Consider the following 27,999-nt stretch of genomic DNA (forward strand, 5'->3'; position numbering starts at 1 on the left):
CCCTGGATTTTCTGTAGAGTAGAGCCAAAGGGCAGCCTCAACCTTTTGAGGGTAGATGGCGACGTTTGGATCTGCCATGCAGGTTAGCGCAGGGCCAGCTGCGGGGGGAAGCCCCAGGAGGAGACAGCCGACCTTGGTGGGAATGATAGTCATGTCCTGCAGAGAGCCTGGGGGTGGCATCCCCAGCTGTCCCCCTGGGAGTTTCATGGGAGGAAATAGGAGTCAGGCATTGGAGATCCCTGCTCGAGCGTGGGATGGAGCAACTGCCTGGCTCAGACAGTCTGTTCTTTGCAATGTACGCCAGCCCTCTGTCATCGTAATCCTCCTGCTGCAGTAGAAGGGCAGCAGGAGATGTTCCGAAGTCACGTTGTCCTTGATGGCAAGGAGCTGACACACTTTACTGGGGTGGTGAACACATTGTGCACCTCATAAACAAAGTAAGGGATGTGATTAATCAGTGTCTCACTGCCCAAGGGGAGTGAGCCGTCACGGCCAAATGAGGAGTGTCAGAGAATCATAGAATCACAGAATGGTTTAAGTTGGAAGGGACCTCAAAGCCCACCCAGTTCCACCGCCCTGTCATGGGCAGAGATACCTCCCACTGGATCAGGGGGCTCAAAGCCCCATCCAGGGGGCTCAAAGCCTCGCCCCTGCGAAGCTGCTCAGTGCAAATAGTGCGTGAGCCAAAAAACGGTGCTGAGAGGAGGGCAAGAGCATGCATGGGGCCTCAGGGGGGGAGAGGGCAGGCACCGGGACACTCTTTGCAGTGATGTGTGCAGGGTAGAGTAGATCAGCAAAGCTTATATCAACCCTCAGTGATTTTCATATTCGTATGTCCATCTCTGCTGTAGCTGAAGTCTTTCAAAACCCGAGTGATGCAAGTCTGTTCTCCAGCAGCAGTGGGAGCTGCAGGGAAAGCCATAACAGAGCAGCAGGTGAGTTCAGATACCAACACACAGAGATGCTCTGTGTGCCTCCTCTTGAGCCTCCAAAGCTCGAGTTGGCCACTGCAGGATGACTCCTTGCACAGAAGTGCTGGTAGCACCCAAGCTTCCCCAAGTCACCAGCTGAGCAGCAGCTATCCCACGTTAATGACCCTGCTCCATGATGTGAAGGAGACACCATCCTCTTTGTCTCCCGAAGCTTGGATGCAGTCAATGGGCTGCAACAGAGAGAAGCCCAGGAACCCAACGTGGCTACCAGTTTGCAACAAGTCTCAGTCTTTGCTCGCTGAGATAATCTATGGTCCCTCAGCAGAAAAAGGGTGTTAATAAAATGCCTTATTCTCCTCTTTGTTCACGTGCTTTTACCAGGTGATAGAGAAAGTTAAGAACATCTCAGAAGAAAGCCAACAAAGCCATGAGAGAGAGAGGCGTCTGCAGGAGGAATTAAGCTCCAAGCTCTCAAAGGAAAAGGAGGTGTCTGAAAGTGTTGAGGTGTTCAAGAAATCCCTGTGTGAGCTCCAGGTCAGGCCTTTAACACTTTTGACCGTCTGGCAGCCGGGAGATAAGTGGTATAGTTGGTGGTGTTTTCTCCAGGCTTGCCTGAGGAGCTCCTGCAGCAGTGACAGCCTGCGCGGGGAGCTGGAGAGGATGGAGGCGGTGTGCCTGGACCCCTCTATCTCAGCCATCAGGGTGGCAGTGGTGGAAATGGCCCATGTGCCCCTGTCCTGGCTGGAGGGCACAGAGCAGCTCCTGGTCAGCGCAGGGATGGATCCATCCACCTCCAGCAAAGGTTTGTGTCCTGCTGAATGTGCCTGAGAACAAACCTGCTCCAGGTGGGACGTCCTAGGTGGCCAGCTGTAGAGGAGAAAGTCCAGTAGGAGCTATTGCTTAGGGGTGACAGGACCTCATGTTGGTGCAAATCTTGGCTAGTTTGGGCAACTAAGAAACCTTCTAGGAGAGAGTTCAAGGAGAGGAGGGAGTAACAAGGACGGAGGGAGTAACAAGGAGGTGCGTTGCAGCACCACCTTCCCAAGACTGAACATGACAGGCACAATGCTGACGGTCCTCACTGTGGGACTCATGTCTGGAAATGTTTCCAGGTGTGATGGAGACCTGCCAGAAGGTCTCTTCTCACTGGGAAGACCTTAGAGCAGCTTCCAGTACTGAAAGGGGCTCCTGGAAAGCTGGGGAGGGGCTCTTCATCAGGGAGTGCAGGGAGAGGATGAGGGGAATGGTTTTGAGCTGAAAGAGGGGAGATTGAGATAAGATCTTGGGGAGAAATGTTTTGCTGTGAGGGTGGGGAGGCCCTGGCCCAGGTTGCCCGGAGCAGTGGTGGCTGCCCCATCCCTGGAGGTGTTCCAGGCCAGGTTGGAATGGGCTTGGAGATCCCTGATCCAGTGGGAGGTGCCCCTGCCTATGGCAAGGGGTTGGAGCTGGATGGGCTTTAATGTCTCTTACAAACCATTCCATGACTCTATGATTGTATTAATTATTTTGTCTTTCCTGTGCAAGCTGTGTCGAGGAGCAGCAGATTAATTGCTGTCTGGTTTGCTGAAAATGAGCTTAGGTGAAGGGCGCATGGAAAGCAAAGCGTAGGTTGGTGTCAAAGCATGGTGTGTTGTGGAACGTCACTGCAGAGGAGTAATGGCTCTGACAGCAGTGTGGGAAGGAGAGCATCACTCTCACAGCAGCACTGAGCATTGCACGGGGCGCAGGACGTGCCGTGTGCTGGAAGGCAGTGGGGTGGATTGGAGCAGTGTTGGTGAGGGTGCAGAAGCAGAAGGCTGTCATGGTTAACAGAGGGGTAATTATAGCACCGGGAGCATCCTGCAGCAATGAGCCATCTTTGGCTCCTGTAGAAGTGTCAGGCTTAGAGAAGACGGGGTGAGGCAGCAAAATGTGTGACAGTGTGTGATAAGGAAAATGTCATCTCCTGGTAGGAACAGGCGCTTGGGTTGTGCGCGCAGTCAAACAATGTCTCAGCAATAGCAGTGATTTCCCAGGGGTTGGAATGTGCCATGGTTCCAGTATATGTGGTGGGAAAACACTCGGCTGGCTCCTCGGAGCCTTTCTGATGGGATCTCTGAGCCTGAATCTCATAGCAAGATGATAGTGAGGGTCTCCAGGCTAGTGAGGGTTGCTGGGTGCAAGGCAGAGCTGTTGCCCACAGGTCTCTCCTTCCCCAGCAGCCAACACCAGCGTATCCACTGCCCCAGCATGGGAGGGAAGTCCACGCTGAGTCTGTTTTCTGGGTATCCCAACTAGTGCAGGCAAAGCCCCCATCCCTGGAGGTGTTCAAGGCCAGGTTGGATGGGGCTTGGAGCACCCTGATCCAGTGGGAGGTGTCCCTGCCCATGGCAGCAGGGGTGGAACTGGTTGGGCTTTGAGGCCCCTTCCAACCCAAACCATTCCATGATTCTATGATTCTATGACTGCATGGGAAGCTGGTGGCAGTCCCTTCTCCTCCCAGCTGCCTATGGAGGAAGGGGAATCCTCACCATCAGGTGAGAGGGGTGAGGACCAGAGCTGAGAGTAGGAGTCGCCAAAGTAAGTTTTGCAAGAAGGCAAGAGGATGCTTCGGTGGCGTAAGCAGGCTGTGTGAGCACCTCGTAGAGTGCGACTCCATTGGCTTTTGCAGGGTTATTGATGGCTCTCAAGAGATTGTTGGAAAGCACTCAGGAAACCGCACAGAAGAACCAGATGTTACAGGTACAGAACTGTGTATGTACGTACGCCGAGCTGACTGGGGTAAACCCAACGGTAGTCTTAAGCGAGCCAGTGGGGGACCTGAATTGGGAATGTATGGCAGCAGATGTCCCTGAGTCTGCAGTAAATGCAGGGGAATGGAGAAGACAATGGGCACGTTGGTGTTTGTATCCTAATGCAGCAAGGATGGCGGGTACATCTCTTTTGAATTGTTTGCTAGCAAACATACACAGGATATTTGTTGCTTGCCCTGCTGCTAACACATTTCCTTTGACACCTCAGTGTCTGCCGCTTCCCCGTAGGGCCAATTAGAGAGGGTGCAGGAGTCGCAGGCAGCGTTGCTGCAGCAGAAAATGAAGGAGCTGGAAGCGAAACATGAGCAAGATCTACAGATGAAAATAAATCAAATTATATTGGAAAACGATAAGAAGAACCAAGAGGTATGGCATCACGGTTGGTTTTTAGGGGCATGACTCTTACGCAGGAAAAATGGGTGTCTGGAGTAGAGAAAATACAGAGATGTCTATAATGAGAGAAGACTCCAGGGAGACCTTAGAGCAGCTTCCAGTACTGAAAAGGGCTCCAGGAGACCTGAGGAGGGGCTATTGATCAGGAGTGCAGGGATGGGATTAGAGGGAATGGTTTTCATCTGAAAGAGGGGAAATTGAGATGAGATCTTAATGTTTTCCTGTGAGGATGAGGAGGCCCTGGCCCAGGTTGTCCAGAACAGTGATGGCACTGAACACCCCCAGAGATGGGGCTTTGAGCAACCTGATGCAGTGGGAGGTGTCCCTGCCCTTGGCAGAGGGTGGAAGTGGTTGGGCTTTGAGGTTGCTTCCAACCCAAACCGTTCTATGATTCTACGAATAGTGTTGCCCAGGGAGAGGAAGGAGCCTCTAGCCCCGAACTGCCCAGATGCAGTCCCAAGAGCTTGGATATCTGCTATCTTCCTGTATTCTTGTGGGGGATTTTAACTTCCTAAAGTACTCATGGTGGAACCGGAAAGCATGTGGGTAATGGCAGGATGTTGTGCTGCTGCTGGGTAATCCCTGGGAGAAAGCAAGGAGCATCATCCGGATCTGTAAGCTTAGTGAGACATTGCATTATTTGTAGGATGCAGAACGCAAGAGCAGGTAGGCTTCCTTGCAAGCTTTTGCTCCCTTCCTCCCACATGTTGAACTCCTTTTAGGTCTGTTTTGGCTCGATAAGTGAGGACTTCTGCTGAATGATATGATTTCTTTACTGAGGGCTGTCGATTCTCAGATTCTGCAGAGCACTCTCGCCAAGGAGCAGGACAAGTACAGGCAATCTGTGGAGGAAGAAAAGAAGAAGATCCAAGACCTGGAGAGCCAGCTGAGAAGCATGACTGAGGTCAGTGGCATACGCATGGAAGGCATAGCAGAGCTGCTCACGCTTGAAATAACTAAATCTGAACTTGCTTTGTGGTTCATTTGATTGGAGGCTCTTAGTAGACTGTGGGTTTTCCCCCCAAGCATACACCGATGTGTATCTGCAGAGAGAAAGGTGGTTTCTTGCCAGGCTTTGAAATTCTCAGTTCCTGCTGATTTCCTCCTGTAGGTGATCGCAATGAAGTCAGAAGAGCAGGAGGTTACAGGCTGCAAACTGAGAGAAGCTGTGCACAACCTGGAAGAAGCCACAATGCGAGAGGTAGCTCCAACAGGGGATGTGGTGTAAATGCGGTTTCGGTGCAGGCTTTCTCGCTTCCTGCTGACGAGGGACAGAGCACTGCACCTTCCCCCCTCCCCAGAATCCATCCCTCTGTCCTGTCAGCGTGGAGAGATTACGCTGATCATGATCCCAAAAGGCAACACTTCCATCCAAGACCATGCGTCTTGTTTCCTAGATGACGTTACAACAGCAGGTACTCATGCAAGACGAGCAGCTCAAGACCTTTCAGGAGGAGAAGGAGTTTCAGAGGCAGAAACTGCAGGAAGAAATAGCAGGATATAAAGAGCAAATCAAGCAGCATTCTCTGACAATTGTGGCTTTAGAGGACAGGTTGCGGGAGGCCAAGCAGCAGCAGAAGACACTGGAGGAGGAAAATGCAGCACTCATGGAAAAAATGGAAGGTAGCTCCGGGTTCTGTGGGATGAGCCTGTACTAGGAACCCTTTTGGGTAATGTAAAGTTTGTATTGAGATGGAGTTGTGTGCTTGCTACAACAGAAAGCGTTGTGTAAGATGTTGGTTTGAGGTTTGCCTGCTTGCAGGATGAGCTCCGAGAGTCCCTGAAGAAGCCATTTCACAGAGAGTAGGTCTATATTGTTCTGCGGCTTTGGAGACTGCTGGCAGTGCCCCACAGTCATAGGCAGGGCTTCCCCCTGGAGAAGGGTTCTTTCTCTCTAAAGCAATGAGACGAACATCTTGGACTGCACTCAAGACCAGGCTGGATGGAGCTTTGAGCCCCCTGATCCGGTGGGACGTGTCCCTGCCCATGGCAGGGGAGTTGGAACTGGATGGGCTTGTCCCTTCCAACCCAAACCATCTCTTGATTCTATGATTCATGATCCTGAGCAAGGAAGGATGTAAAGAATTGTCAAAACACTATTGGACCCTGAGAGACACGGGTTCCAAAAAAACGCTGTCCTCAGTCTTCAAGGCTTTCATGGAGGGAAGGACAAAGACAGCAGAATCAAGCAAGCCAAACACACATGTGTCACAAAGAAATAATCTGCCTTTGTTACTGTGTCCTCTAGGGTTTCAGGGTGATGTCCACAAGTCGACATCGAGCGCTTCGCTGGAGGTTTGTCCTGCCACTGAGTCACACGCGTGTCTCTGGTAAGAAGCACTTGGTGACGGTGGCCTTGTTTGAAGGCGCTGGGAACAGGGCAGCTATTGCTGGGAGAGCTTGAGGCAGACCAAGGGGCTGATTGCAACTTGGCCTGAGATCTTACGGTGAAAAGAGTCCTTTCATTAGGCTGAGATGGTCTTAAGGGCAAATAGTGTCCGGGACAGCGTGTGGGTGTCCTGTCCAAATAGTTCCAGGTAAGAGAGAGCAAATTGGCAAGTCCCGATGCCACAGGCATTAACCCAGGAGACTGAAATACAGCCAAAAACTAATGCACATGTTTTGACTGTGAGATTCAGCTCAAGAAAGCACGTGTCGGCTCTCTGAAATGACTCTTCCAAATGAACAGTGGCTGCCCCATCCCTGGAGGTGCTCAAGGCCAGGTTGGATGGGGCTTTGAGCAACCAGCGGGAAGTGTCCCTGCCCATGGCAGGGGGTGGAACGGGCTGGGCCTTAAGGTCCCTTGCAACCCAAACCATTCCATGATTCTGTGGTTTGCAATTGCCTTTCTCAGGAAACTCAGGGAGGAGCTGGCAGCAGCGCAGAGCATGCTCCTGTCCAAGGAGGTCATCATTGCCGGACTAACCAAAGAGCTCGCAGAAACCAGAGCCAGAATGTCAGACATGAGAGGTTGGTGAAGGATGTTGTGTGGTTTCTGTCTTCCCGTCCCTCTTTGGAGCAGTAACAAGGGTAGGTACTAGTGGGCACATGCAGATAAATGGAAGGAGATGTCACCATCCTAAAGCCATCCTCAAAATCCATCTGGTGGGATTCTTTGAGCCTAAGTTGTCCCAAACCAGTAGACTGGTAGTGCCTTACCTGGGATTCCTCAGTGGGCAGCGGCTGAGCTTTGGGGACTCTTTATGGGAGTACCCGGCAATGTGAACGTGTGAACAGAGCCTACAAGGAAGGTAAGGAGGTAAAAGTTCGCAAGTCAGGAAACGCTGACAAACCCGTTCTTCTCCAATATGAAGGAAAATAGCCATAGAAAGTGGTTGCTCTGGCATATGCCCACACAAAGGGACTGGCTTTGCACTGTGATTTAGCAAAGCGAGGGCTGTTGGCCATGGCCTGGCCCAGGATCTGAGGGCAGGGCAAGGGTCTGTGGGGACAAGCTCCATTATTGTGATAAAATGAGATGGAATAGCCTCAAGTTGCACCAGGGGAGGTTTAGATTGGATATTAGGAAACATTTCTTGACTGAAAAAGTGGTGAACCACTGGAAGAGGATGCGCAGAGCAGTGGTGGAGTCACCACCCCTGAAGGGGTTGGAAAAAAACATGTAGATGTGGCACTTTGTGGTATGGTTTAGGTGGGGTTGGGCTGATGGTTGAACTGGATGAGCTTAGTGGTCTTTTCCAACCTCAATGTTTCTATGTTTTCACAGAAAGGGTCACCAGGCACTGGAACAGCTGCCCAGGGAGGTGTGAGTCCCCATCCCTGGAGGTATTTGAAAGACAGGCAGACGAGGTGCTCAAGGACATGGTTTAGTGGCAGATTGGAGTGGTTAGGCTCGATGATCTAAGAGGTCTTTTCCAACCTGGGGATTCTGTGGTTCTATGGTTGCTGACAGCCCCGGCGAGGGTGGGCTGGGAAAAGGGGACACATCCGTGAACATCATTTCACTGAGAACTGCAGATCCCAAAGGGCTGAGTGATGAGGCACCCAGAAACCCACAAGAAGCTGTTGTGTGCGTAGGGGAGCTGAGCGAGGAGCAGAAGGTGGAACTGGAGCAGAACCTGAGGCGGGTGAAATGCCTAGAGCGAGAACTCAACCTGCTCAGAGAGAAGCTATCCCAGATGTCTAGCCTCGCGGAGAAAAAGGATCAAGCCCTGCAAAGAGCAACTGAAGAGTTAAGGTACACGCTGCCATGACCTGATGCTTTGCGAAAGCTGCTCTGTAGGATCCCACCAGCTGATGGAATTGAGAGGAGCAAAAGAGATGGATGAGAGCACCAGCACTGAGCTCTGCAATGCTGTCTCTATGGAAGTGCCATGCGAACTGAAACGGGGGTTGAGTGGAGCTCATGCCCGTGGACGTGTAACCAAGTCACTTGTAACTAAGTGAATGTTCCCACCCACTCTGTGGTAGTCATCGGTGGGCGCCCAGGGTGCTGCTGTTCGCAAGCTGTTGGGGCCACCTTCATCCATCACAGTGTCTCACAATGGTCTTTTTTCTTGGCCCAGGCAAGCCCAAACACAGTGCCAAGCGCTGAAGGATACTTCCCGAGGAACAGTGGAAAAGCCAGAGGATGCTCCTGGGGCACCAGTGCCCATGGATGAAGCCTCTAAGAGGGTGAGTTCACACGGAGGCTACCAAGGCACGGGTTTGCTGAGAGCATCTATCACGCACATGGTGTTTCTCAGCATCGTGGTGACATCTGCCAATGCCCAGCCAAACCTTGGGACACTCAAAGCCGGCTGAAAGCCGGAGCACAGGGTTGCCGGCTGCCCTTTCCCTCGCCCAGGTCTATGAGCCGGGGTATCCACAGCGCTCTTGCGTAGGCACTGCTGCCGGCTAATGAGCTGATGTTTGTACAGCACTTTGGAACCAGAAGTGTTGTGTGTACTAATGGCTGCAATTAATTGCCAATTAGAGGGGATCGCAGCATACCGAGCGATCTCTGTAAGCGTTCCCTCCTTTTCCCAGCCTTGCTTGGCTGTAGGTTTTGGCTGTCTTGGCGACACAGAAGAAGTTACAGGGTTGAATGTGCAAAATTAGGGGTAGCTTGCTGTACAGGATCAGAATAAATGCTCCCCTTCTGAATTCCCTGCTGCTAGAAGTGGGAAGAACTCAAAGGTGGTTGCAGCAGCAGATGGAGGGACTGGAGAAATCGTACATCCTGTACCACAACAGTGGCAGACAGCGTGCCAGCAAAGAAAGGCTGGATGTGTGGGGGCCAAGCAGTGACTCAGAGCCAGCTGACAGGCAGGAGGTATCGCCCGTCCTGTTCTGCACATAGCGATGGGGAGGGGAAGCGCAGAGCACTGGAGGTGCAGCCCAAGCGAAGCCGCACTTTTGGAAGCAAACCACATCTTTCTGAGCCGTGCTGTGGGGTGACGGTGGATGGATGAGAGCGGGCAGTTTGCAGCCAGCATTAGCTGTGTGCATGTTGCGATAATGTGCTCCCTCCATCCCAGAGGTTTGGATGTTTGTCATGATGCAGAGAGCTGGATGGGGCTGGAACAGGGAAATGCACGTCTGTGTGTGCAGGTCTAGCTTAAAAGAGAATAATATATGCAACGGTGTATAAACACGGGCTATAAAGTGTGGAAGTATTTATGCCTAGAAAATTGTAAATACAATAGCGCAATGTGCAAGAGGAAAAACGTAGCGTGGCCTTTCAGAGCCGTGCACTGTGCCTCTCCCAGCTTTCCAGGGCATTTGTCCTCACTGCAGAATGGCTGGCACAGCAGAGCATGAAATGGGTCTCTGAGGCTGCTCTTCCAGCCCCAAATCCACAGAGAGGGATCTTGGGGAGATGCTCCAAGAGCTTTGCTTTTGGGATGTGCCAAGAGACCTGTGTCTTTTAGCAAGGCTGCATCTAAGCTGGGTTGCAGCCAAGCAGGTGCCAGGTATGCAGAGTAGAGCAACGCACAGACCGAATTCGTGCTTTCAGGAGCCGGCGTTGGACTTGGCCAAACTTGGAGTGAAATGCCGAGGCCTCAGGCATGAGGAAACAATCCAGCGTCAGAAAGAAGGCTTGGTCGAGCTCCGGGAAAGAATAAAGATGCTGGAGAAGAAGCAGTTCTCAGGTAAGCATGACTGGGACTAGAAAGGGAAGATGCTTCCTTTTGCCCTCGGCAGACCCAAGAGCGGAGTGTGTAGTGCTCAGACTTCCCCCTCGTGGAGTCAGCTCTTGTGTGCACGCGTGCACTCTGTGTAGGTGATAGGAAAACACATCTGAGGAACCCATAGCGCAGCTACAGGCTTGAGAAAGGCACATAGTGTCATTTACAGGCATCTGGTGTTGGTAAGTGTGTAGGTATGAGGAGGTGGCATTTGCAGGAGATGGAAAGGAGAGGCAGCTGGCAAAGGGTTTTGAAGCAGTAGGTGCAGTGCAGTCAGAGCCAGAAGCAAACGGGCACCCAACTCTGTGCATGATCCCTCCCGCACTCGGGTGCTGCTCTCCTCAAGGCAAGAGAGACCAGCTGCCACCCGAAGGAGCCGAGCCTCGAGTGTTGTGATCTTGTAAAGCCTTGCAAGTTCTCTACATTGTGAGAATCTCCTGCTTGCCATTCCTTGTTCTCTTTTAACCCCTTTCCATCACATATATTCCTGTATCGAGAGCAGTCTGGAAAAGCAGTGCCATCTCTGCTATAAGCTGTGAGTAGAGCAGCAGTTTGTGGTGCAACCTCTAAATCACCATCTGAAAAAATTGATTTGCATCCTACTTCTGTAGAGAAAACAATGCCCAGATCCTCAGATAGCAATGTCTGAAGGCAAGGCTGGGGCAGGCTTTACTCCATTCATCTCTCCATGGATGGTAGCGAGAAACCCATTGTGCCTCAAAGTAGCCAAGGTGTGAAGACACAGCATGTTGTACAGAGAATGGGACAAATTGGTGGGTGTTTGTTTGCCTCCAGTTGTCATGGAGAAGGGTTTGGAGCCACTGGTGGTCCTGACGAAAGATTTACCAAAGAAAATAGTCCAGGAAACAAGTCTCAAAAAGGAACCTGCACACGTGTTGGGAACAAAACTGAAGGCCAGCAAGGTAAGAAGGCGGGTTGTAGTTCATCGTGCTTGTGGTTTTGGTGGAAAAGTATTCCATGGAACACGGAGAATTAGGATTTAAGATACACTAAATATGAAGGCGGGGAGACAGGAGGAGATGTGAAATATAGCAGATGTAAGATATGTGTCCAAAGAAGGGGAATGGCGCTGGGGAAGGGTCTGAAGCCCAGGGGTTCTGGGAGCAGCTGGGGGACTTGGGGCAGTTTAGTCTGGAGAAAAGGAGGCTGAGAGGAGACCTTATCAATCTCTACAGCTCCTGGAAAGGAGATTATGGTGAGGTGGGTGCTGGGCTGTCTTCCAAGTAACAAGTGATAGGACGAGAGGAAATGGCCTCAAGTTGCACCAGGGGAGGTTTAGATTGGATATTAGGAAATATTTCTTCACCAAAAGGGTTGTCAGACATTGGAACAGGCAGCCCAGGGCAGTGGTGGAGTCTCTGTCCCTGGAAGGGTTTAGAAGCTGTGGAGATGAGATGCTTAGGGATGTGGTTTAGTGGTGGAGTTGGAAGTGTTGGGTTAAGGCTTGGATTCAATGACCTTAGAGGTCTTTTCCAACCTAAACCATTCCCTCATTCTATACAGCATATTACCCAGTACCATTGGCACAGTGCTGCTCAGGGATGCCACAGGCTGACTGCGCGGGAGGCGTTGGACCGTGGCTTTGTCAGGGCATTCTCCCATGCAGCAAGAAGGAGGTTCAGGGCAGCTCAACCCAAAGCCAGGAGATCTGTGGGCTCCATTGATCTTGCCCTTTCTGTGCAGGTTCCTAATGGAGGCTCACCTGGGGCTGCTGACGGGGCAGACTTCAGCGAGAAGATGGTATGTCAGCAATAGATGTGTTACAATGGTATCCAACACTTGTAGAGGGCAGATTGTTTTCCAACACATTCCAGAAGTAAATGATGGGCATCAGAGCTCTTCAGGAACGTGGTCAAGGATGAACTGCAAATCGCAGGACACAGACTGTGCGGGGCATATGCCAGGGTGTCTCAGGACCCCAGGAGATGCAATGGAGTGTCCTCCTCACCTTCCCACCTAAGGTCCTTGGAGAAGTTCCCTTGGGCAACTCCCTCTGTGGTCCTCAAGGAAAGGTAGGGTTGGTGAGGACAGAGACCTTTGCCATCTTACAAACCAGCTAAATAATGCAAGAAAGGCTGAAGAGTGACAGAGGTGGTTGTCAGGGAAGGGGTCCTTTGGTAGCGCACAGTGGTGAAAAAAGGAGCAGAAGAGCATCCAGCAGGGAAAATAAGTCATCTAGAAAAAGGAAAAATCTGACCTCAAAGAGTTGTGCAGCTGGGAATCACACGTCAGGTGTGAAATGAGTTGGTCTGGAGTTGGGATGTGCCCGGGGCGGTGTCACACCTCTCCGAGTGCCTTCTAGCGTGCAGCACAAAGGCATGGTTGAACCCCAGCTTGGCTGTATTATTAGCAGTGCTCCGAAAAGCTCAGGTGGCAATGAAACAAAGGGGAAGATACACAGCAGCTTCCTTGTGACAGTTTAATTTCCTCAGCAGAGCAGAATGAAAGCAGATGGCTGAGCGGTGTGATGCTATGTGGCGGAGGAACTGGCAGACCTAGTAAATAATGCATTCCCTGTTCTTTCCTCCAGTACCTTGACGTAATTGGTGCTCTGGGAAGCCTGATGAAGGTGGAGGAGCTGTCAGGAATGCAGTCTCTGAAGCAACTTCCTCGGGAGGAGAGGGAGAAAGCAGGACTGCAGAGGCGGAAAGACCTGGAGCTGCTGTACGATAAAATCAGGAACCTCAAGAGAAGCTTGGAAAGAAAAGAAGAAATGCTGAAAGATTATGAGGCCAATGTGGAGCAGCTCAGGTACCGAGAGGCAAGCAGACCTTACTGGTCAAGGGTCCGAGTGAGACCTAGTCTTGGGATACGAAACGATGGAGCAACTGAGGAAAGAAATGGTGCAGCCCCTTTGCAGTCCCTTGCGAGGTTGGGTGTCTGTCTGGGACTCGCCAAGTTGTGGCCACGGTATAAAATCATTAGGAGAAACAGGAAAATGAGAGGACAAAAGGAAATGGCCTTAAATTGCACCAGGGGAGGTTTAGGTTGGATATTAGGAACGCTTCCTTCACTGAAAGAGTGGTGAAGCTGTGGCAGAGGCTGCCCAGGGCAGTGGGGGAGTCTCCACCCCTGGAGGGGTTTAAGAAATGTGTAGATGTGGTGCTTCAGGACATGGTTCAGCAGGCGCGGTGGGTTGGGCTGACAGTTGGACTGGCTGAGCTGAGAGGTCATTTCCAACCTTAATGATTCTGTGATTCTATGAAATGTCCTCTCAGCTTTCTGCCATGGTGCCTTGCAGGTTCCTACACAAACTAGAGGCGATGCTCCACCTCCACGAGCTGCTGCACAAGGTTCTGTGAGGTTCTTGTGCAAGCCCTGCTGCTGCTCACTGCACAAATGCAGAAGTCTCTTTGCCCCCAGCACCGGAAAAAGAGGCGTAGAAAGCTTTTTTTTTCCAGGGCTGGTGTAAATACGCCACTTTATTCAAGGATGGAGAGAGCTTTGATAGCAATCTCCAAGCTAGCAGTGCCCACACAGCCACCCAGAGTCTCTCTCCGGGCTCCTACACTGAATAGAAGGGATCACAACGATCACCATGGCTGGGTCTGGGTATCAGGTGGGGGAAGCCTCGAAGAGGCAGCATCTTGGTCTCCGCAAAAGCAGGAGGAGAGAGGTTGTTCCATGGTGTAAGGAATGAGAGCAAGGAAAATGCTTGCTAAAACACATGCAGGTCCTCACTAGGTCATAGCAGCTCTGATGTCTTTTCATGTCACTCCTGTCGCTGGGGGACCCTAGGAGGAATGCAAGTGGGATATGGTTTTGCTCAAAAGGTGTCTCCTCCAAGGAGAGTCCTGCTGAGCATCCAGGGGTCAGCGCAGGTGCCAGACACTCCCTCCTCTCCCATTTCACACAGGCTGAGCCAAGCATCCCTGCGAAGGTGCCAGGAGGAGATGTCCAAACTAGAAGATGAAGCCTACAGGGAGGCAGAAGAGAAGGCTCTGTTGAAAGAGGCCCTGGAGAGGACGAAGCTTCAGCTGAGCCAGGAGAAGAGGCTGCTACAAGCAGTCAAGCTGCATAAGGTCAGAATCATAGAATAGTTTGGGTTGGAAGGGATCTTAAAGATCGTCCAGTTCCAACCCTCTGCCATGGGCAGGGACACCTCCCCACTAGATCACGCTCCCCAAGGTCCCATCCAAACTGGCCTTGATGGGATGGGGCAGCCACAACCTCCCTGGGCAGCAGGAGGAGGTGAGCAGGGCCCGTGAGGACACCTGGAACCCCAGGAGCCAAACGTGCCCAAATGTTCAGAGTCAGGTGGAGGTGGCCAGCAGGCACCTCTGAGTTCACTGAGGTGCTTCAAGCTGTGTCCCAGTCATGTAGGAAGACATAAGGGATGCACAGCACAACCTGAACACTCAGCTCTTGGTAAGATGCCCAAGGCAAGTCCTGCAAGTAGAAGGAAGGTGACTCCAGTGGTGCAGACGTGGTATTGCTCTCCCCGAGATGGCTGCTCAGGTAGGGTTTAGTAAACAAAGAGCAGAGATGCCCAGGGCACCAGCAGGCTGAAGGTTTCAAGAGCGTTGTTGGCTCTGGGGATGCATCTCTTGCATGGGGCATCTCCATGGTGTGCTCACCCCAGCCAGAAAGGGAAAGGAACTCAGAGTGAAGTCTCAGCAGAAGCTACGAGCACTGCATAGTACGCTCACCTAGAAGAAGAGCCAGGAGCTCCATGAGATACCCAACTGTCCTAGGCTTGGTTGCACGGCAGCGTCTCCACTGCCAGAGGTGGAAGGTGATGTGTGCGTCAGCAGCTGTATTGATGGATTTGGGCCACGGTGGGTGAGGGTGGAGGGAAGATCAGGCACGTCCTGCAGACAGTGTGGAGGCCATGCCAAACTCTCATGGTTGAATGTGGTGTTCGATGTCTCTCTTGTTCTGTAGCCTGGAGCCAAGAAGCTGTTGCGCTCAGGAAAGCTGACGCCCAAAGAACACACAGCAGAAGCTGTCAAGATGGGAAGGACATAGGAGAGGCACCCCAAGGGCCTTTGGTAGGTGAAGGTCTGCAGAAGAAATGGCTTGTCACACTCTAATGCTGGACGTGGCACGAGGTGTGGGTGCATTTTGGGGAGCCCCTGCTGGTATCCCATAGCTCCTGGACATGCTGGTGGGACTGTACGGTCTGTAGAACCTTATTTTCCCACAGCATGTGTCTTGTACTGCATGGGGGGAGTTTACGGTAATAGAAAAGGTTGTGTGGCTGCGGGCCCGTGTATGCGTTTGTACATCTATCTGTGAACAGAGCCCAGTGCCTACAGGATCCGTGGGAAGACAGTTGTGTGGGGTCTGTCCTGTTACTGCTGAGGTGGCCTCATGCACATCGAAGCCTGCATGGCTTGAATTGTCCCTTGTGCTGGCAGCTCCTGTGTTCTCCAGTCCCCGTGGTGTCACGGGAGAAGTTGGGGCATAAGGCACGATGTGGTATGGAAATGCAGCACCCCAGGAATGCCAGATGGCGGTGCTGACTGGAACCATGATGAGTTACAGGAAGGGAAGAAGAGGAGCTGCTGGTCACACTGGTTTGGTACAGCAACGGCATGAGAATGAGCCTGGGGAGACAAGAGCACAGTCCTTGAACGTTGGGATGGGGCAACGGCACAGGCTCCGTTCAATGGAAACCTACTGCCACTATTGTTGTTATCACAGCCAGGTTGGATGGGGCTTTGAGCCCCCTGATCCAGTGGGAGGTGTCCCTGCCCATGGCAGGGGGTGGAACTGGATGTCCAATCACTGGAACAGCTGCCCAGGGAGGTGGTGGAGTCACCTTCCCTGGAGGTGTTTAAGGAACGGGTGGATGAAGTGCTTAGGGACATGGTTTAAGGGAGTGTTGGGAATGGTTGGACTCAATGATCCAGTGGGTCCTTTCCAACCTGGTGATTCTATGATTCTATGATTCTATGATCTTGAAGGTCCCTTCCAACTCAAACCATTCTATGATTCTATGATCAAGAGTGAGAGCAGATCCTGCGTCCTGGGGAGCGTTTTGGGGAGGGGGGTCTACAGGGAACAAGCAGCTCCAGCGCACGTCTCCCTGCACCCGCTCTGCCTTGGCATCACTCCGGGCAGGCTGCGCTGAGCTCTTTTCAGCCGAGGATAATTCGGAAGTGAACAAAACCCTGAGGGGGTTTTGGGGTTTCATTTTTAATAGGATAAAAAAAAAAAGAGTCTGAAAGCAGCACGGAGGGGCTGACGCAAGAATCACATCATCCGCAGGCGTGCGGCCAGGCAGAGCCTCCCGGGGGGCTGCCGGGCATCCACGGGCACACAACGGCCGCTGCCCAATCCCTGGCTGTGCCGCAGGGCTCTGGTTAGAGAATCATAGAATCATTTGGTTGGAAAAGACCTCTGAGATCATCAAGCCCAACTGTCCACTATCAAATCATCCCTGAGCTATGGACCTGGCCATCTGCGTGCTGGCCTGGGCTTATTTTGGGGCAAGATGTGACCCTGTATGCCTACGTGCTGCGAGGCTGTCATCCATGCTGTGGGCATCATTAGGGTTGGAAAAGGTTAGAACAGCCTTCCAGTCCTGAAAGGGACACCAGGAAAAGTGGGGAGGGACTCTTGAACAGGGAGTGCAGGGACAAGTCGAGGGGTGATGTTTTTTAAGCTGAAAGAGGGGAGATTGAGATGAGATTTTAGAAAGAAATGGTTTCCTGCGAGGCTGGGGAGGCCCTGGCACGGAGAAGTGGTGGCTGCCCCATCCCTGGAGGGGTTCAAGGCCAGGTTGGATGGAGCTTGGAGTCCCTGATCCAGTGGGAGGTGTCCCTGCCCGTGGCAGGGGGTGGAACTGGATGGGCTTTGAGGTCCCTTCCAACCCCAACCATTCCATGATTCTACGATCATCAAGTCCAACCATCAGCCCAACACTTCCGTGGACTTCTCTGGGACGTTTATTCTCTCTATCCCACCCTCACAGCTCACGGGTGGAGCTGGAAGGAGTGCAAGTGTAGATAGACCTGGGGCTGCAGGAGCTGCTTTACATCCCTAAGAAATCACACCTGCATCCCTGGGAGGTCCCACCAGGGCTCGCTCCCAGGGGAGATGGAGCTGAGGGAGGGTGCTGCAACCCGACCTTCTCACACACTAGATCTGCCTGGGGGCTACAGCCCGACCCCTCCCCATGCCAGGTCTGTCGGGTACTGGGGGGCTGCAGCCGGACCCCCTACACTGGGTCTATCTGGTACCGGAGGGCACAGTCAGACACCCCCGTGTCCCTCCGGTACTGAGAGCCACAGTCGGACCCTCTCCTCCTGGCTCTGCCTGACGGGCACACCCAAACCCCCCCCACTCTGTGTCTGTCTGGTATTGGGGGGCACAGCTGGACCCCCCTGGGTTCTGCCTTATCCCAGGAGGAACAGACAGACACCCCCACCCACCCAGTTCTGGAGGTCTACCTGGTCCTGGAGGGCACAGGCAGAAGCAACCTGGGTCTTTCTGGTTTTGGGGGGCACAGCCAGACGCCCCCACCCAGGGTCTGTCCAGTACTGGGGGGCACAACTGAACCCCACATCTGGTCTGTCTGGTATTGGGGGGCACAGCCAGCCATCTCCCCCCTCCCTCCCCCCATTCTCCGCAGTCCCAGGAGGCACAGATGGACCCTGACGCTGGGTCTGTCCAGTATCGGGGCACACAGCTGAACCCCACATCAGGTCTGTCCAGTATTGGGGGTCACAGCTGAAGCCCCCCTGGTTGCGCCCGGTCCTGGGGGGGCACAGCTGAACCCAACACTGCGTCTGTCCGGTTTTGGGGGGCACACGTGGACCCCTCCCCAGCTGGTTCTGCCTGGGGGGTACAGCAGGACCCCCCCACCCTGGGTCTCTCCAGTATTGGGGGGCACAGCTGAGCCTCACACTGGGTCTGTCCGGTATTGGGGGGCACACGTGGACCCCTCCTCAGCTGGTTCTGCCTGGTGGATCCAGCGGGACCCCTCCCACCCTGGGTCTGTCCAGTATTAGGGGGCACAGCCAGCGCCCCCCCAGCGGGTCTCTCCAGTACTGGGGGGCACAACTAAACCCCACTCCGAGTCTGTCTGGTATTGGGGGACACAGATGGACCCCACACCATTCTCTGCGGTCCTGGGGGACACAGATGGATCCCCCCACCCTGGATCTGCCCAGTACTGGGGGACACAATGATAAGCTGCTCATGTCCGTCCAGTATTGGGGGGCACAGCTGAGCCCCATATTGGGTCTGTCTGGTATTGAGGAGCACAGCTGAACCCCACATTGGGTCTATCCGGTACCGGGGGACACAGATGAACCCCACTCTGGGTCTGTCCGGTATTGGGGGGCACAGCTGAGCCCCACAATGGGTCTGTCCAGTATTGGGGAGCACAGCTGAGCCCCACCATGGGTCTGTCCGGTATTGGGGGGCACAGCTGAGCCCCACACCATGCCTGTCCAGTAAAGGGGGCACAGCTGAACCCCACCCCAGGCCTGTCTGGTATTGGGGAGCACAGCTGAGCCCCACTCCGGGTCTGTCCCTTAAATGGTTCTGCCCATTATTGGGGGGCACAGCTGAGCCCCACACGGAGTCTGTCCTGTATTGAGGGGTACTGCTGAGCCCCACTCTGGGTCTGTCCAGTATTGGGGAGCACAGTTGATCTGCACAATGGGTCTGTATGGTATTGGGGGGCACAGCTGAGCCCCAGACCGGCTCTGCCCCTTAAATGGGGCACAGCTGAACCGTACAATGGGTCTGTCCGGTATTGGGGAGCACAGCTGAGCCCCACACCATGTCTGTATGGTATTGGGGAGCACAGCTGAGCCCCACTCCGGGTCTGTCCCTTAAATGGGAGACAGCTGAGCCCCACAATGGGTCTGTTCGGTATGGGGGGGCACAGCTGAATCCCACTCTGGGTCTGTCTGGTATTGGGGGGCACAGCTGAACCCCACTCTGGGTCTGTCTGGTATTGGGGGGCACAGCTGAACCCCACTCTGGGTCTGTCTGGTATTGGGGGGCACAGCTGAGCCACACATTGGGTCTGTCCCTTCAATGGGGCACAGCTGAACCCCACTCTGGGTCTGTCCCTTAAATGGGGCACAGCTGAGCCCCACACCGGGTCTGCCCGGAATCGGGGGGCACAGCTGAACCCCACAATAGGTCTGTCTGGTATTGGGGGGCACAGCCGAGCCCCACTCCGGGTCTGCCCGGCCCCGGGGCGCACCCCCTCCCCTCCCCGGCTCCCCCCGGCTCTCGCCGCCTCAGCGTTCCCCAGCCCGGCCCCGGGGCGCACCCCCTTCCCCCCCCGGCTCCCCCCGGTTCTCCCCGCCTCAGCGTTCCCCAGCCCGGCCCCGGGGCGGGGCGGAGCCATCGCGGCGCCATGGCGGCAGCGGAGCCGCTGGGGCGGCGGGGCCGGGCGGCGGAGCCGGGCTCGGGCAGCCCCGCGGGCCGGGCGGGCGGAGACGGTTCCCCCGGAGGGGCGCGGCGGGTTTTCAGCCCCGCCGGAGAGTTCCGGGAGTTCTCCCGGAGACAGCTGCGAGACATGGAGCGGCTCTTCCGACAGTGAGTGCGGGGACACGGCGGGGAAGGGGCGGCGGGAACGGCAGAACCCGCACCTCCGGCACCGACCCGCGCGCCTGCGGGAGAGACCTTCGGGAGCCCCGTTCCCCGCAGGGGGGACCGCGGGGATCCCCCCATTCATTGCAGGAGGGACCTGAGGGATTCCCCCATTCATTGCAGGAGGGACCCCCATTCATTGAAGGAGGGACCTGAGGGATCCCCCCATTCCTTGCAAGGGGGACCCCCATTCCTTGTAGGAAGGACCTCTGGGAGCCCCCATTCATTACAGGAAAGACCTCCCCATTCATTGCAGGAGGGACCCCCATTCCTTATAGGGGGGACCTCCGGGATCCCCCATTCATTGCAGGACCCCATTCCTTGCAGGAGGGACCTCGGGGATCCCCCCATTCCTTGCAGGAGGGACCCCCATTCCTTGCAGGGGGGACCTCAGGGATACCCCCATTCACCGCAGGAGGGACCTCAGGGGTCCCCCCATTCATTGCAGAAGGGACCTCCAAGACCGCTCCATTCATTGCAGGAGGGACCTCCCAGAGCCCTCCATTCATTGCAGGAGAGACCCCCATTCATTACAGAAGGGACCTCGGGGATCCCCCCATTCATTGCAGAAGGGACCCCCACTCCTTGCAGGAGAGACTCTCATTCATTGCAGGAGGAACCTCCAAGAGCCCCCATTCCTTGCAAGAGGGACCTCTGGGATACCCCCATTCATTGCAGGAGGGACCTCCAAGACCACCTCATTCATTGCAGGAGAGACCCTCATTCATTGCAGGAGAGACCTTTAGGAGCCCCCATTCATTGCAGGACGGACCTCCAAGACTACTCCATTCCTTGCAGAAGGGACCCCCATTCCTTGCAGGAGACACCCCCATTCATTGCAGGAGGGACCTGCAGGAGCCCTCCATTCATTGCAAGAGAGACCCCCATTCCTTGCAGGAGGGACCTCTGGGATACCCCCATTCCTTGCAGGATGGACCTCCAGGACCATCCCATTCATTACAGGAGGGACCCTCATTCCTTGTAGGAGGGACCTCCGGGATCCCCCGTTCCTTGCAGGACCCCATTCCTTGCAGGAGGGACCTCTGGGAGCCCTCCATTCATTGTGTGAGAGACCCCCATTCATTACAGGAGGGACCTCCAGGATCCCCCCATGCATTGCAGGAGAAACCCTCATTCATTGCAGTAGGGACCCCCATTCCTTGCAGGAGGGACCTCCAGGACCACCCCATTCATTACAGGAGAGACTCTCATTGCAGGAGGGACCTCTGGGATGCCCCCATTCCTTGCAGGACGGACCCCCAGTCCTTGCAGGAGGATCTCAGCGATCCCCCCCATTCCTTGCAGGAGGGACCTCTGGGAGCCCCCATTCTTTGCTGGAGGAATCTCCAAGACCACCCCATTCATTACAGGAGAGACTCTCATTCATTGCAGGAAGGACCTCCAGGAGCCCCCATTCATTGCAGGAGGGACCTCTGGGAGCCCCCATTCTTTGCAGGGGGGACCTCCAAGAGCCCCAGTCCTTGAAGAAGGGATTCACCTCAATTCTTGCAGGAGGATCCTCCAGGAACCCCTCATTCTTTGCAGGAGGGAATCTCTCGTTCCTTGCAAGAGTGACCCCCATTCCTTGCACAAGGGTCACCCTCGTCTCATTACAGGAGGGACCCCTATGAACCCCTCATTCCTTGTAAGAGGGACCCCCAGAGCCTCCTAGCTCCTTGCAGGAAATACCCTCCATCTCTTACAGGAGGTCCCCTAGAACCTCCTAGCTCCTTGCAGAAGGGACCCCCAATTCCTTGCAGGAGGGACCTCCAGGACGCCCCAGCTCCTAGCAGCAAGGAACACCTCATTCCTCGCAGGAGGGACCTCCAAGACTCCCCCTGGCTCCTTGCAGAAGGGACCCCCTTGTCTCCTTGCAGGAAGGTTTCCTCCTTTCCTTGCAGGAGGACCCTTAGGACCCCCATTCTTTGCAGGAGAACCCTCCACGCATCCCCCGCAGGTCCTTGCAAGAGGGACCTCCCCATTCCCTGCAGGAGGGAACACCCTATTTCTTGCAGGGTGGACCCCCAAGACCCCTCTGGCTCCTTGCAGGAGGGAGCCCCCCCCGTTCCTTGCAGGAGGGACCCCCATTCCTTGCATAAGGGTCGTCCTTGTCTCATTGCAGAAGGGATCCTCATAAGCCCCCCGAGCTGATTGCAGGAGGAACCCCCAGAACCCTCCCAACTCCTTGCAGGGGGGACCCCAGTTCCTTGCAGAAGGGACCCCTGGTGCTTTGTAAGAGGGTTGGCTGGGACACCCTTCACTCCTGGCAGGAAGGATCCCAGGGACTTTTTCCTCCCACCGCTTTCCAGGAAAGATACTTGGGCCACCTTCCCCCCAGCACCTTGCAGGAGAGACCCCTGCACCCCCCAAAATCTTTGCAGAAGGGACCCTCTGCCCCTCATCTCCTGGGAGGAGGGACCTTGTGCTGAGTCTGGGGATGCAAGGGACCCTGATGTTCACCCCACCGCAGCACCGAGGAACCCCGTCTCTTCCAGCAGCGCAGTGCCCAGGGCATGTCCTCAGCCTCCTCGGCCGCGCTGCGTGCCACCGCGCACGGTGGCTCGTGACTCCGCAGCCTCAGCCCCCAGCCCTTGGAGGCGGGGGGGGGGAAAGCTGGGCAGCAAGCAACGAGCCCTGGAAATTTCCAGAGGGAGGCTTAAATCAGGATGGCTCCAACCATGGTCACGCCAGGATGCGCGTGAGTAGCTGGGGGCGAATGGGATGGTCCGGAGCATCCCCGCAGAGCTTTCAACGCGTTGGGCGCTTTGTGCAGGCAGCGTGGAGGCAGCGAGTGTGGAGACGGCACAGGCAAAGGCATGACTGCAGCGTGCATCCCGGCCAGCACAGCGGGAATTCTCCGTAAGCACACCCTGGGCTGTTGCCCAGGCTGGAGAATGCAGAGGGGATGGAGGCAGTAAGCCCCAAAGCACAGGGCTGGGGGCTTTTTGGGGTGTAGGAACCCCTGCAGTGCAACGATCCCCCCCTGATCCCTGCTTCTTCCCCATCACAAGGACATGGCAGCAAGAAAGACATGCAGGTTGCAGCTCTTGGGGTGCAGCAGAAGGGAGCCCACAGCCAGGGGGGGATCATGTTTGAGGTCCAAGAGGGGAAGAACTGCAGCTGAAGCGGCTGCTCCTGGCACCGGTGATGGGTGACCGTGGGCGCGGGTGCTCCAGCCGCGGCGCAGATGGTGCGGGGAGGGGGGAAGCGGTGCGTGGTGGGAATCTGGCCGGCGCTGCGCAGACGAGGGAGCCGGGCGTGCGAAGCAGATGTGTTTGCTCTGACACCTGCAGCGTCTCGCTGCAGCGAAAGGAGCAGCGCCGGTGCTGCGTGGTTCTTAATGACGTTTAGGAGCACAGAAGGGTTCTGCCAAGGAAAGGGTGCTGGCAAGCCAAGCTCTGTCACGCTCCCCTTGCCACCGCTGCTGTCTTTATCTGGTGATGATGTGGCTCTGTGGGGTAAAGCGATGCATGGAGGGGTTTTGTTCCTCTTTGGGAGCTTCGCCAGGAGCAGAAGAGAGATGCCTGCATCCCCAGAAATCAGAGAGGAGACTAAGGAGGCAGTTAGGGGGTGGCTTGCATGGAACAAGGCTGGGCTAGGAAACGTGCCCCTTGCAGAGAAGCTCTCAGTGAGATGCTTGGAGGGGGTTTTGGAGCAAAAGAGGGATGCGTGCATCCCCAGAAATCAGAGAGGGAGGATGGAGAGCAAGGAGGCAGTTAGAGTATGGCTTGTGTGGGACCGGGCTGGGCTAGGAAATGTGCCTTTTGCAGAGAAGCTCTCAGTAGGATGCTCTGAGAGGGTTCTTGGAGCAGAGAACGTGAGGGCTCTGCTTCCCCAGTCCAGGTCTTGGCATGACAGTGGCGTCAGCAGGTAGGAGTGAGCTGGGCTGGTGCAGGACCAGCTCTGTGCCAGGGCCCCCGACAGCGTGGGAGACCAAATAGGCACTGCTTGTGACATGGACAAGAGCAGACCACAGCGGAGAAGGTACAAATGAGTCATGGCCCTGCAGCACCGCGAGCGTGGTGCTGTGCGTGGCTGCTGCAGTGCCTGCAAGCGCACGAGAGGCAAGCTACAAAGGAAGAAAAAAAAGCCCGGTCACGATGGGTGCAGCCAAGTAGCTGCTTGCCTACTTCTGTATTGCCCAATAGGGCTGTCTTCTTCTGCCCAGGAAGGGTGGTGGGGCATGGTGATATCAGCCAGCCTTGGCACCGCGGGGAGAGCAGCTGCCCGTGCCGTGGGGCTTTATGAAGCTTGGATCCATCCCAGCTCCCACTGCACTATTGGAGAAAGGCTCTGGGGCAGACAGTGCTGTGCCACCTGCGCAGCCCGTGGTGCAGCAAGGCAGGGTGAAACCCCAGCTCTGTGCAGGCGGGGGGAGTCTGAGGATGGGTTTCCCTGTAAGCAGGCTCGGTAAATAGATTTGCACTCAGATCTCAAGGCCAAGCCCCAGCATCTGGCCAGGGCTGGAGCACGGACAACGAGGGGCTCTGGGCAGAAGTGGGTGTTGAGCTTGGAGGCTCAGCATTGCGAGGAAGAACGGGCCGGTGGTGGTGGCTGCACCAGGTGAGCTCGTGATCCCCAGAGTCATCAAATCATAGAATCATTAAGGTTGGAAATGACCTCTAAGCTCATCCAGTCCAACTATCAGCCCAACCCCCCTGTACCTGCTAAACCATGTCCCAAAGCGCCACATCTACATGTTTTTTAACCCCTCCAGGGATGGAGACTCCATTATGCCCTGGGCAGCCTCTGCCAGGGCTTCACCGCTCCGTCAGTGAAGAATTTTTCCTAATATCCAAACTAAACCTCCCCTGGTGCAACTTGAGGCCATTTCCTCTAATCCATCACTTGTCACCTTAGAGAACAGCATCCACCTCACCACAATCTCCTTTCTGGGAGCCGAAGAGAGCGATGAGGTCTCCCCTCAGCCTCCTCTTCTCCAGGGTAAACCATCCCAGGTCCCTCAGCTGCTCCCGGAACCCCTGGGCTCCAGACCCTTCCCCATCTCTGTGTCCCAGTCAAAGAGGTGGGGCTGCTGGGAACACCTACACGTTCCCAGATCTCCGAGAGCTGCAGAAGCTACCGGATCCACCAAGAGGAAAGTAGGAAGTGTCCAATGGGAGCTGGAGGGAGCAGTTAGTCCTTGTAGCAGCCAAGGGGAGTGTGCGCTCAGGCTCCTGGCCCTGGGAGCCAGTTGCAGGTTTGGCAGCATCCCGGGATTTGTGCTGCCAAGTGCCGGATGGAAGCAGAAATGATCCCAGATGATGCTCCAGGGGGTTGTTAGCGGTTCACCAGCAGCTTCCTGTGGTCTGGCAAGCCGCCTGGGATCGTTGGTGCCCAGGTCCTTGCTGTTCCCTCCTCACTCCCCAGCCAGGGAGGGAGGGCACTGGGGCCATGCAGAGGAGCCGATTTTGGGGGGGTTGCACGTGCCCTGTGCCCCGTGGCAATGTGACAGGACCGTGGCTCCATCCCACAGGTATGACGCGGGGAAAGATGGCTTCATTGACCTGATGGAGCTGAAGCTGATGATGGAGAAGCTGGGGGCACCACAGACGCACCTGGGGCTGAAGAACATGATCAAGGAGGTGGATGAAGACCTGGACAACAAGCTCAGCTTTCGGGAGGTGAGAGGCTGTTGTAGCCCGAGGGGTTACACATTGGTAAAGGTTCAGGCTGTTGAGGGTGAATCTGAGTCAGAAGAATACCCAGATTCCTTCCTGGCTGCCGTACTTCTGCCCAACTGATTGTAGTAGGTGTATGTGCAATACCAGACCCACGTCCCCAAAGCGATGTCTGAAAATAAAAGGCAAAGGAAGAGGTCCCATAGGTAAAGAATTCAGCCGATCAAACACTGGAATTAGCAATATGGATATGTTTTATCTGGAGATTCACGCAGCCTTGCTAAATGAGACCTGATAGTTCTTACTTTATATGAAATATCCATGGATGAGAGTACTTATAAGTCAAATAGTAACCAAAGCAATAAGAATACAGATAACTCTCAGAGTTGCGCTTAAGGCGATTGGCAGTTTTATAGGGTCAGACATCACCAGCCAGGAGGATGTCACCACGCTGGTGAGATCTTCAACCAGTTCTGTCCTAACGTCAGCTTTTATAAGGTTGCTTTCCCTACGCACATTTCCTAACAGCTGTGATCCCAAAGCAATTCCCTAAAACAAGTATGGCAAAGTGACACCTTTCAGCATCTCGCTTTCACACCTTTAGAGAGGTCCCGATAGTTTGTGTCCACACTGCAGCCCATGATCCAAACTGAGAGAGAGAAACAGAGGGATCGGTCACTACAGGGGTTGGGGAGCATCCAAGCCTGGCAGAGAGGTGTCCTGGCTGCTCCACGGCTCCGTACTGGGCTGAGGTGGTGGTAAAGAGTTGGGGTGGCTTTGAGGTCTCGTAGAAGTTGATGCTAATGTCTCTCCCACAGTTCCTACTGATTTTCCGCAAGGCAGCAGCGGGTGAGCTGCAGGAGGACAGTGGGCTGCACGCCCTGGCCCGGCTCTCCGAGATCGATGTCTCCACGGAGGGGGTGAAGGGCGCCAAGAACTTCTTTGAGGCCAAGGTGAGGAAATACCTGGAGTCTTGCATTCAGTTCTGGAGTCCTCAGCACAGGAAGGACTTGGATCTGTTGAAGTGAGTCCAGAGGAGACCGTGGCCATGATCCAAGGGCTGGAGCACCTCCTGTGTGAGGGCAGGCTGAGAGAGTTGGGGTTGTTCAGTCTGGAGAAGAGAAGGCTCAGAGGAGACCTTAGAGCAGCTTCCACTGCTGAAAGGGGCTCCAGGAAAGCTGGGGAGGGGGTCTGGATCAGGGAGTGCAGGGAGAGGATGAGGGGAATGGTTTTCAGTTTGAAAGAGGTGAGATCGAGATGAGATCTTAGGGAGAAATGTTTTGCTGTGAGGGTGGGGAGGCCCTGGCCCAGGTTGCCCAGAGCAGTGGTGGCTGCCCCATCCCTGGAGGGGTTCCAGGCCAGGTTGGATGGAGCTTGGAGCCCCTGATCCAGTGGGAGGTGTCCCTGCCCATGGCAGGGGGTTGGAACTGGATGGGTTTTGAGGTCCCTTCCAACCCAAACCATTCTGTAATTCTATAAGTGCTGGGCCATGAGAGGTCCCAACGCACAAGGGTGGTTTGGTGCTGGCTCACCACGGTGCTCGGTGTCTGGCTGCTGGCGAGGACTCGGGGCAGGAGGTGGAGATTACCGGGATGGGCAGCAGTGGGGAGGTTTGTTGGGACCCAGCCAGCCGTGCCACGTCCACAGGTCCAAGCCATCCACGATGCCAGCCGCTTTGAGGAGGAGATCAAGGCAGAGCAGGAGGAGAAGAAGAAACAAGCAGAGGAGCTGAAGCAGAGGAAGGCGGCGTTCAAGGAGCTGCAATCCACCTTCAAGCAGTGACCGAGGCTGGGCAGGACTGGTTTGCCGTTCCCACACTGGGAACACTGTGTGTGCCATGAGCGATGCCTGAGCTCTGCATCACCTGTGACTCCCCAAAGGCTGCGTCACCAGTGAGCTCCTGGTCCTGGCTCGGCACTGGTGGCCCTGACCCCCTTCCCCTTGCTGCGATGTCTCTGTGTTGTTCGTACCCCCCCCAAGCCAAGCCGCTCCTGCCCCAAGCGCAGCAGCACTCCCTTACCCACAGGCGTTGCTGCTGCCGAGTCCCAGGGGCGCTTGTCCCCGAGCTGTCGTGTCTTGTGCATGCGCTGTGCCATTTGCAGGGCGTTGCGGTGGCTGTGCCAGCTCGGCACCCCTTGGCATCGCCGCAGGGGGGGTTGCCTCACCGCAATACCCACGCCAAAAATCCATGTGAGCACGGCGAAGGGCTCCGTGGCGTGTGCCCAGCATCCGTGTGCACGGTGCTCGGGGTGGGGAGAGCCCTCCCTGCTGATGCACAGCCCACGAAGGGCTGAGCGCCGCTGCGCCCACCTGCCTGGGTCTCTCTTTATGGTCCAAAAAGGCAGCTGCCGGCTCACAAAGCTGTGTTATTTGTTTTCGTGTTGTATTCAGCCCAGAATGGGTGAGTGTTGTAGCCATGAGTGGTTTCTGTCGGTCGATTGAGGCTCCTGTGTTTGTGGGTGGCTGTAAAAGAGGCGCGTGTGTCCCACGGTACTGGTGGGGAGGTGGGGGGGGGTTGGTTTTTATTTTATTTTAATCCCAAATAAAT

The 27,999-nt window shown here is 55.1% G+C and overlaps 2 protein-coding genes across 7 annotated transcripts in view; both read left to right on the forward strand.

The window, feature by feature from the left end:
* FHAD1 (forkhead associated phosphopeptide binding domain 1) overlaps positions 1–17,166 on the forward strand; it is a 29,055-nt gene extending 11,889 nt beyond the window's left edge. For 3 of the 5 annotated variants that reach the window (XM_054085539.1, XM_054085541.1, XM_054085543.1), the window contains exons 11-28: positions 852–935; positions 1,314–1,466; positions 1,539–1,734; positions 3,583–3,653; positions 3,953–4,090; positions 4,914–5,021; positions 5,229–5,318; positions 5,515–5,740; positions 6,366–6,447; positions 6,972–7,087; positions 8,156–8,315; positions 8,644–8,752; positions 10,077–10,212; positions 11,044–11,171; positions 11,953–12,009; positions 12,800–13,020; positions 14,126–14,291; positions 15,154–15,599. In XM_054085539.1, the coding sequence (XP_053941514.1) occupies positions 852–935; positions 1,314–1,466; positions 1,539–1,734; positions 3,583–3,653; positions 3,953–4,090; positions 4,914–5,021; positions 5,229–5,318; positions 5,515–5,740; positions 6,366–6,447; positions 6,972–7,087; positions 8,156–8,315; positions 8,644–8,752; positions 10,077–10,212; positions 11,044–11,171; positions 11,953–12,009; positions 12,800–13,020; positions 14,126–14,291; positions 15,154–15,237 (2,325 nt within the window). In that variant the 3' untranslated portion in view covers positions 15,238–15,599. Of the gene's footprint in view, positions 1–851; positions 936–1,313; positions 1,467–1,538; positions 1,735–3,582; positions 3,654–3,952; positions 4,091–4,913; positions 5,022–5,228; positions 5,319–5,514; positions 5,741–6,365; positions 6,448–6,971; positions 7,088–8,155; positions 8,316–8,643; positions 8,753–10,076; positions 10,213–11,043; positions 11,172–11,952; positions 12,010–12,799; positions 13,021–14,125; positions 14,292–15,153; positions 15,601–15,629 lie in introns of those variants that run through there. The other 2 variants (XM_054085540.1, XM_054085542.1) reach the window with 2 other exon arrangements.
* A 2,399-nt stretch (positions 17,167–19,565) lies between these two features.
* On the forward strand, positions 19,566–27,980 carry EFHD2 (EF-hand domain family member D2). 2 transcript variants are annotated; one of them, XM_054085567.1, is made up of 4 exons: positions 19,566–19,776; positions 25,307–25,454; positions 26,270–26,404; positions 27,099–27,980. In XM_054085567.1, the coding sequence occupies exons 1-4, from the start codon at positions 19,595–19,597 to the stop codon at positions 27,231–27,233; spliced, it is 600 nt and encodes a 199-aa protein (XP_053941542.1). In that variant the 5' UTR covers positions 19,566–19,594; the 3' UTR covers positions 27,234–27,980. The 2 variants fall into 2 exon arrangements, with proteins under 2 accessions (XP_053941542.1, XP_053941544.1); XM_054085569.1 differs by lacking the exon at positions 19,566–19,776 and adding an exon at positions 22,494–22,528.
* Positions 27,981–27,999: the final 19 nt, after the last annotated feature.

This window comes from Cuculus canorus, chromosome 21, assembly GCF_017976375.1.
Source record: "Cuculus canorus isolate bCucCan1 chromosome 21, bCucCan1.pri, whole genome shotgun sequence".
Taxonomy (NCBI): domain Eukaryota; kingdom Metazoa; phylum Chordata; class Aves; order Cuculiformes; family Cuculidae; genus Cuculus; species Cuculus canorus.

Excerpts from the sequence above, each read along its gene's own strand:
- EFHD2 (XM_054085567.1), top strand. The coding sequence starts at position 19,595 with ATGGCGGCAGCGGAGCCGCTGGGGCGGCGGGGCCGGGCGGCGGAGCCG. Across the intron at positions 19,777-25,306 it reads ATGGAGCGGCTCTTCCGACA|GTATGACGCGGGGAAAGATG; the intron begins GTGAGTGCGGGG and ends TCCATCCCACAG. Across the intron at positions 25,455-26,269 it reads ACAAGCTCAGCTTTCGGGAG|TTCCTACTGATTTTCCGCAA; the intron begins GTGAGAGGCTGT and ends TCTCTCCCACAG.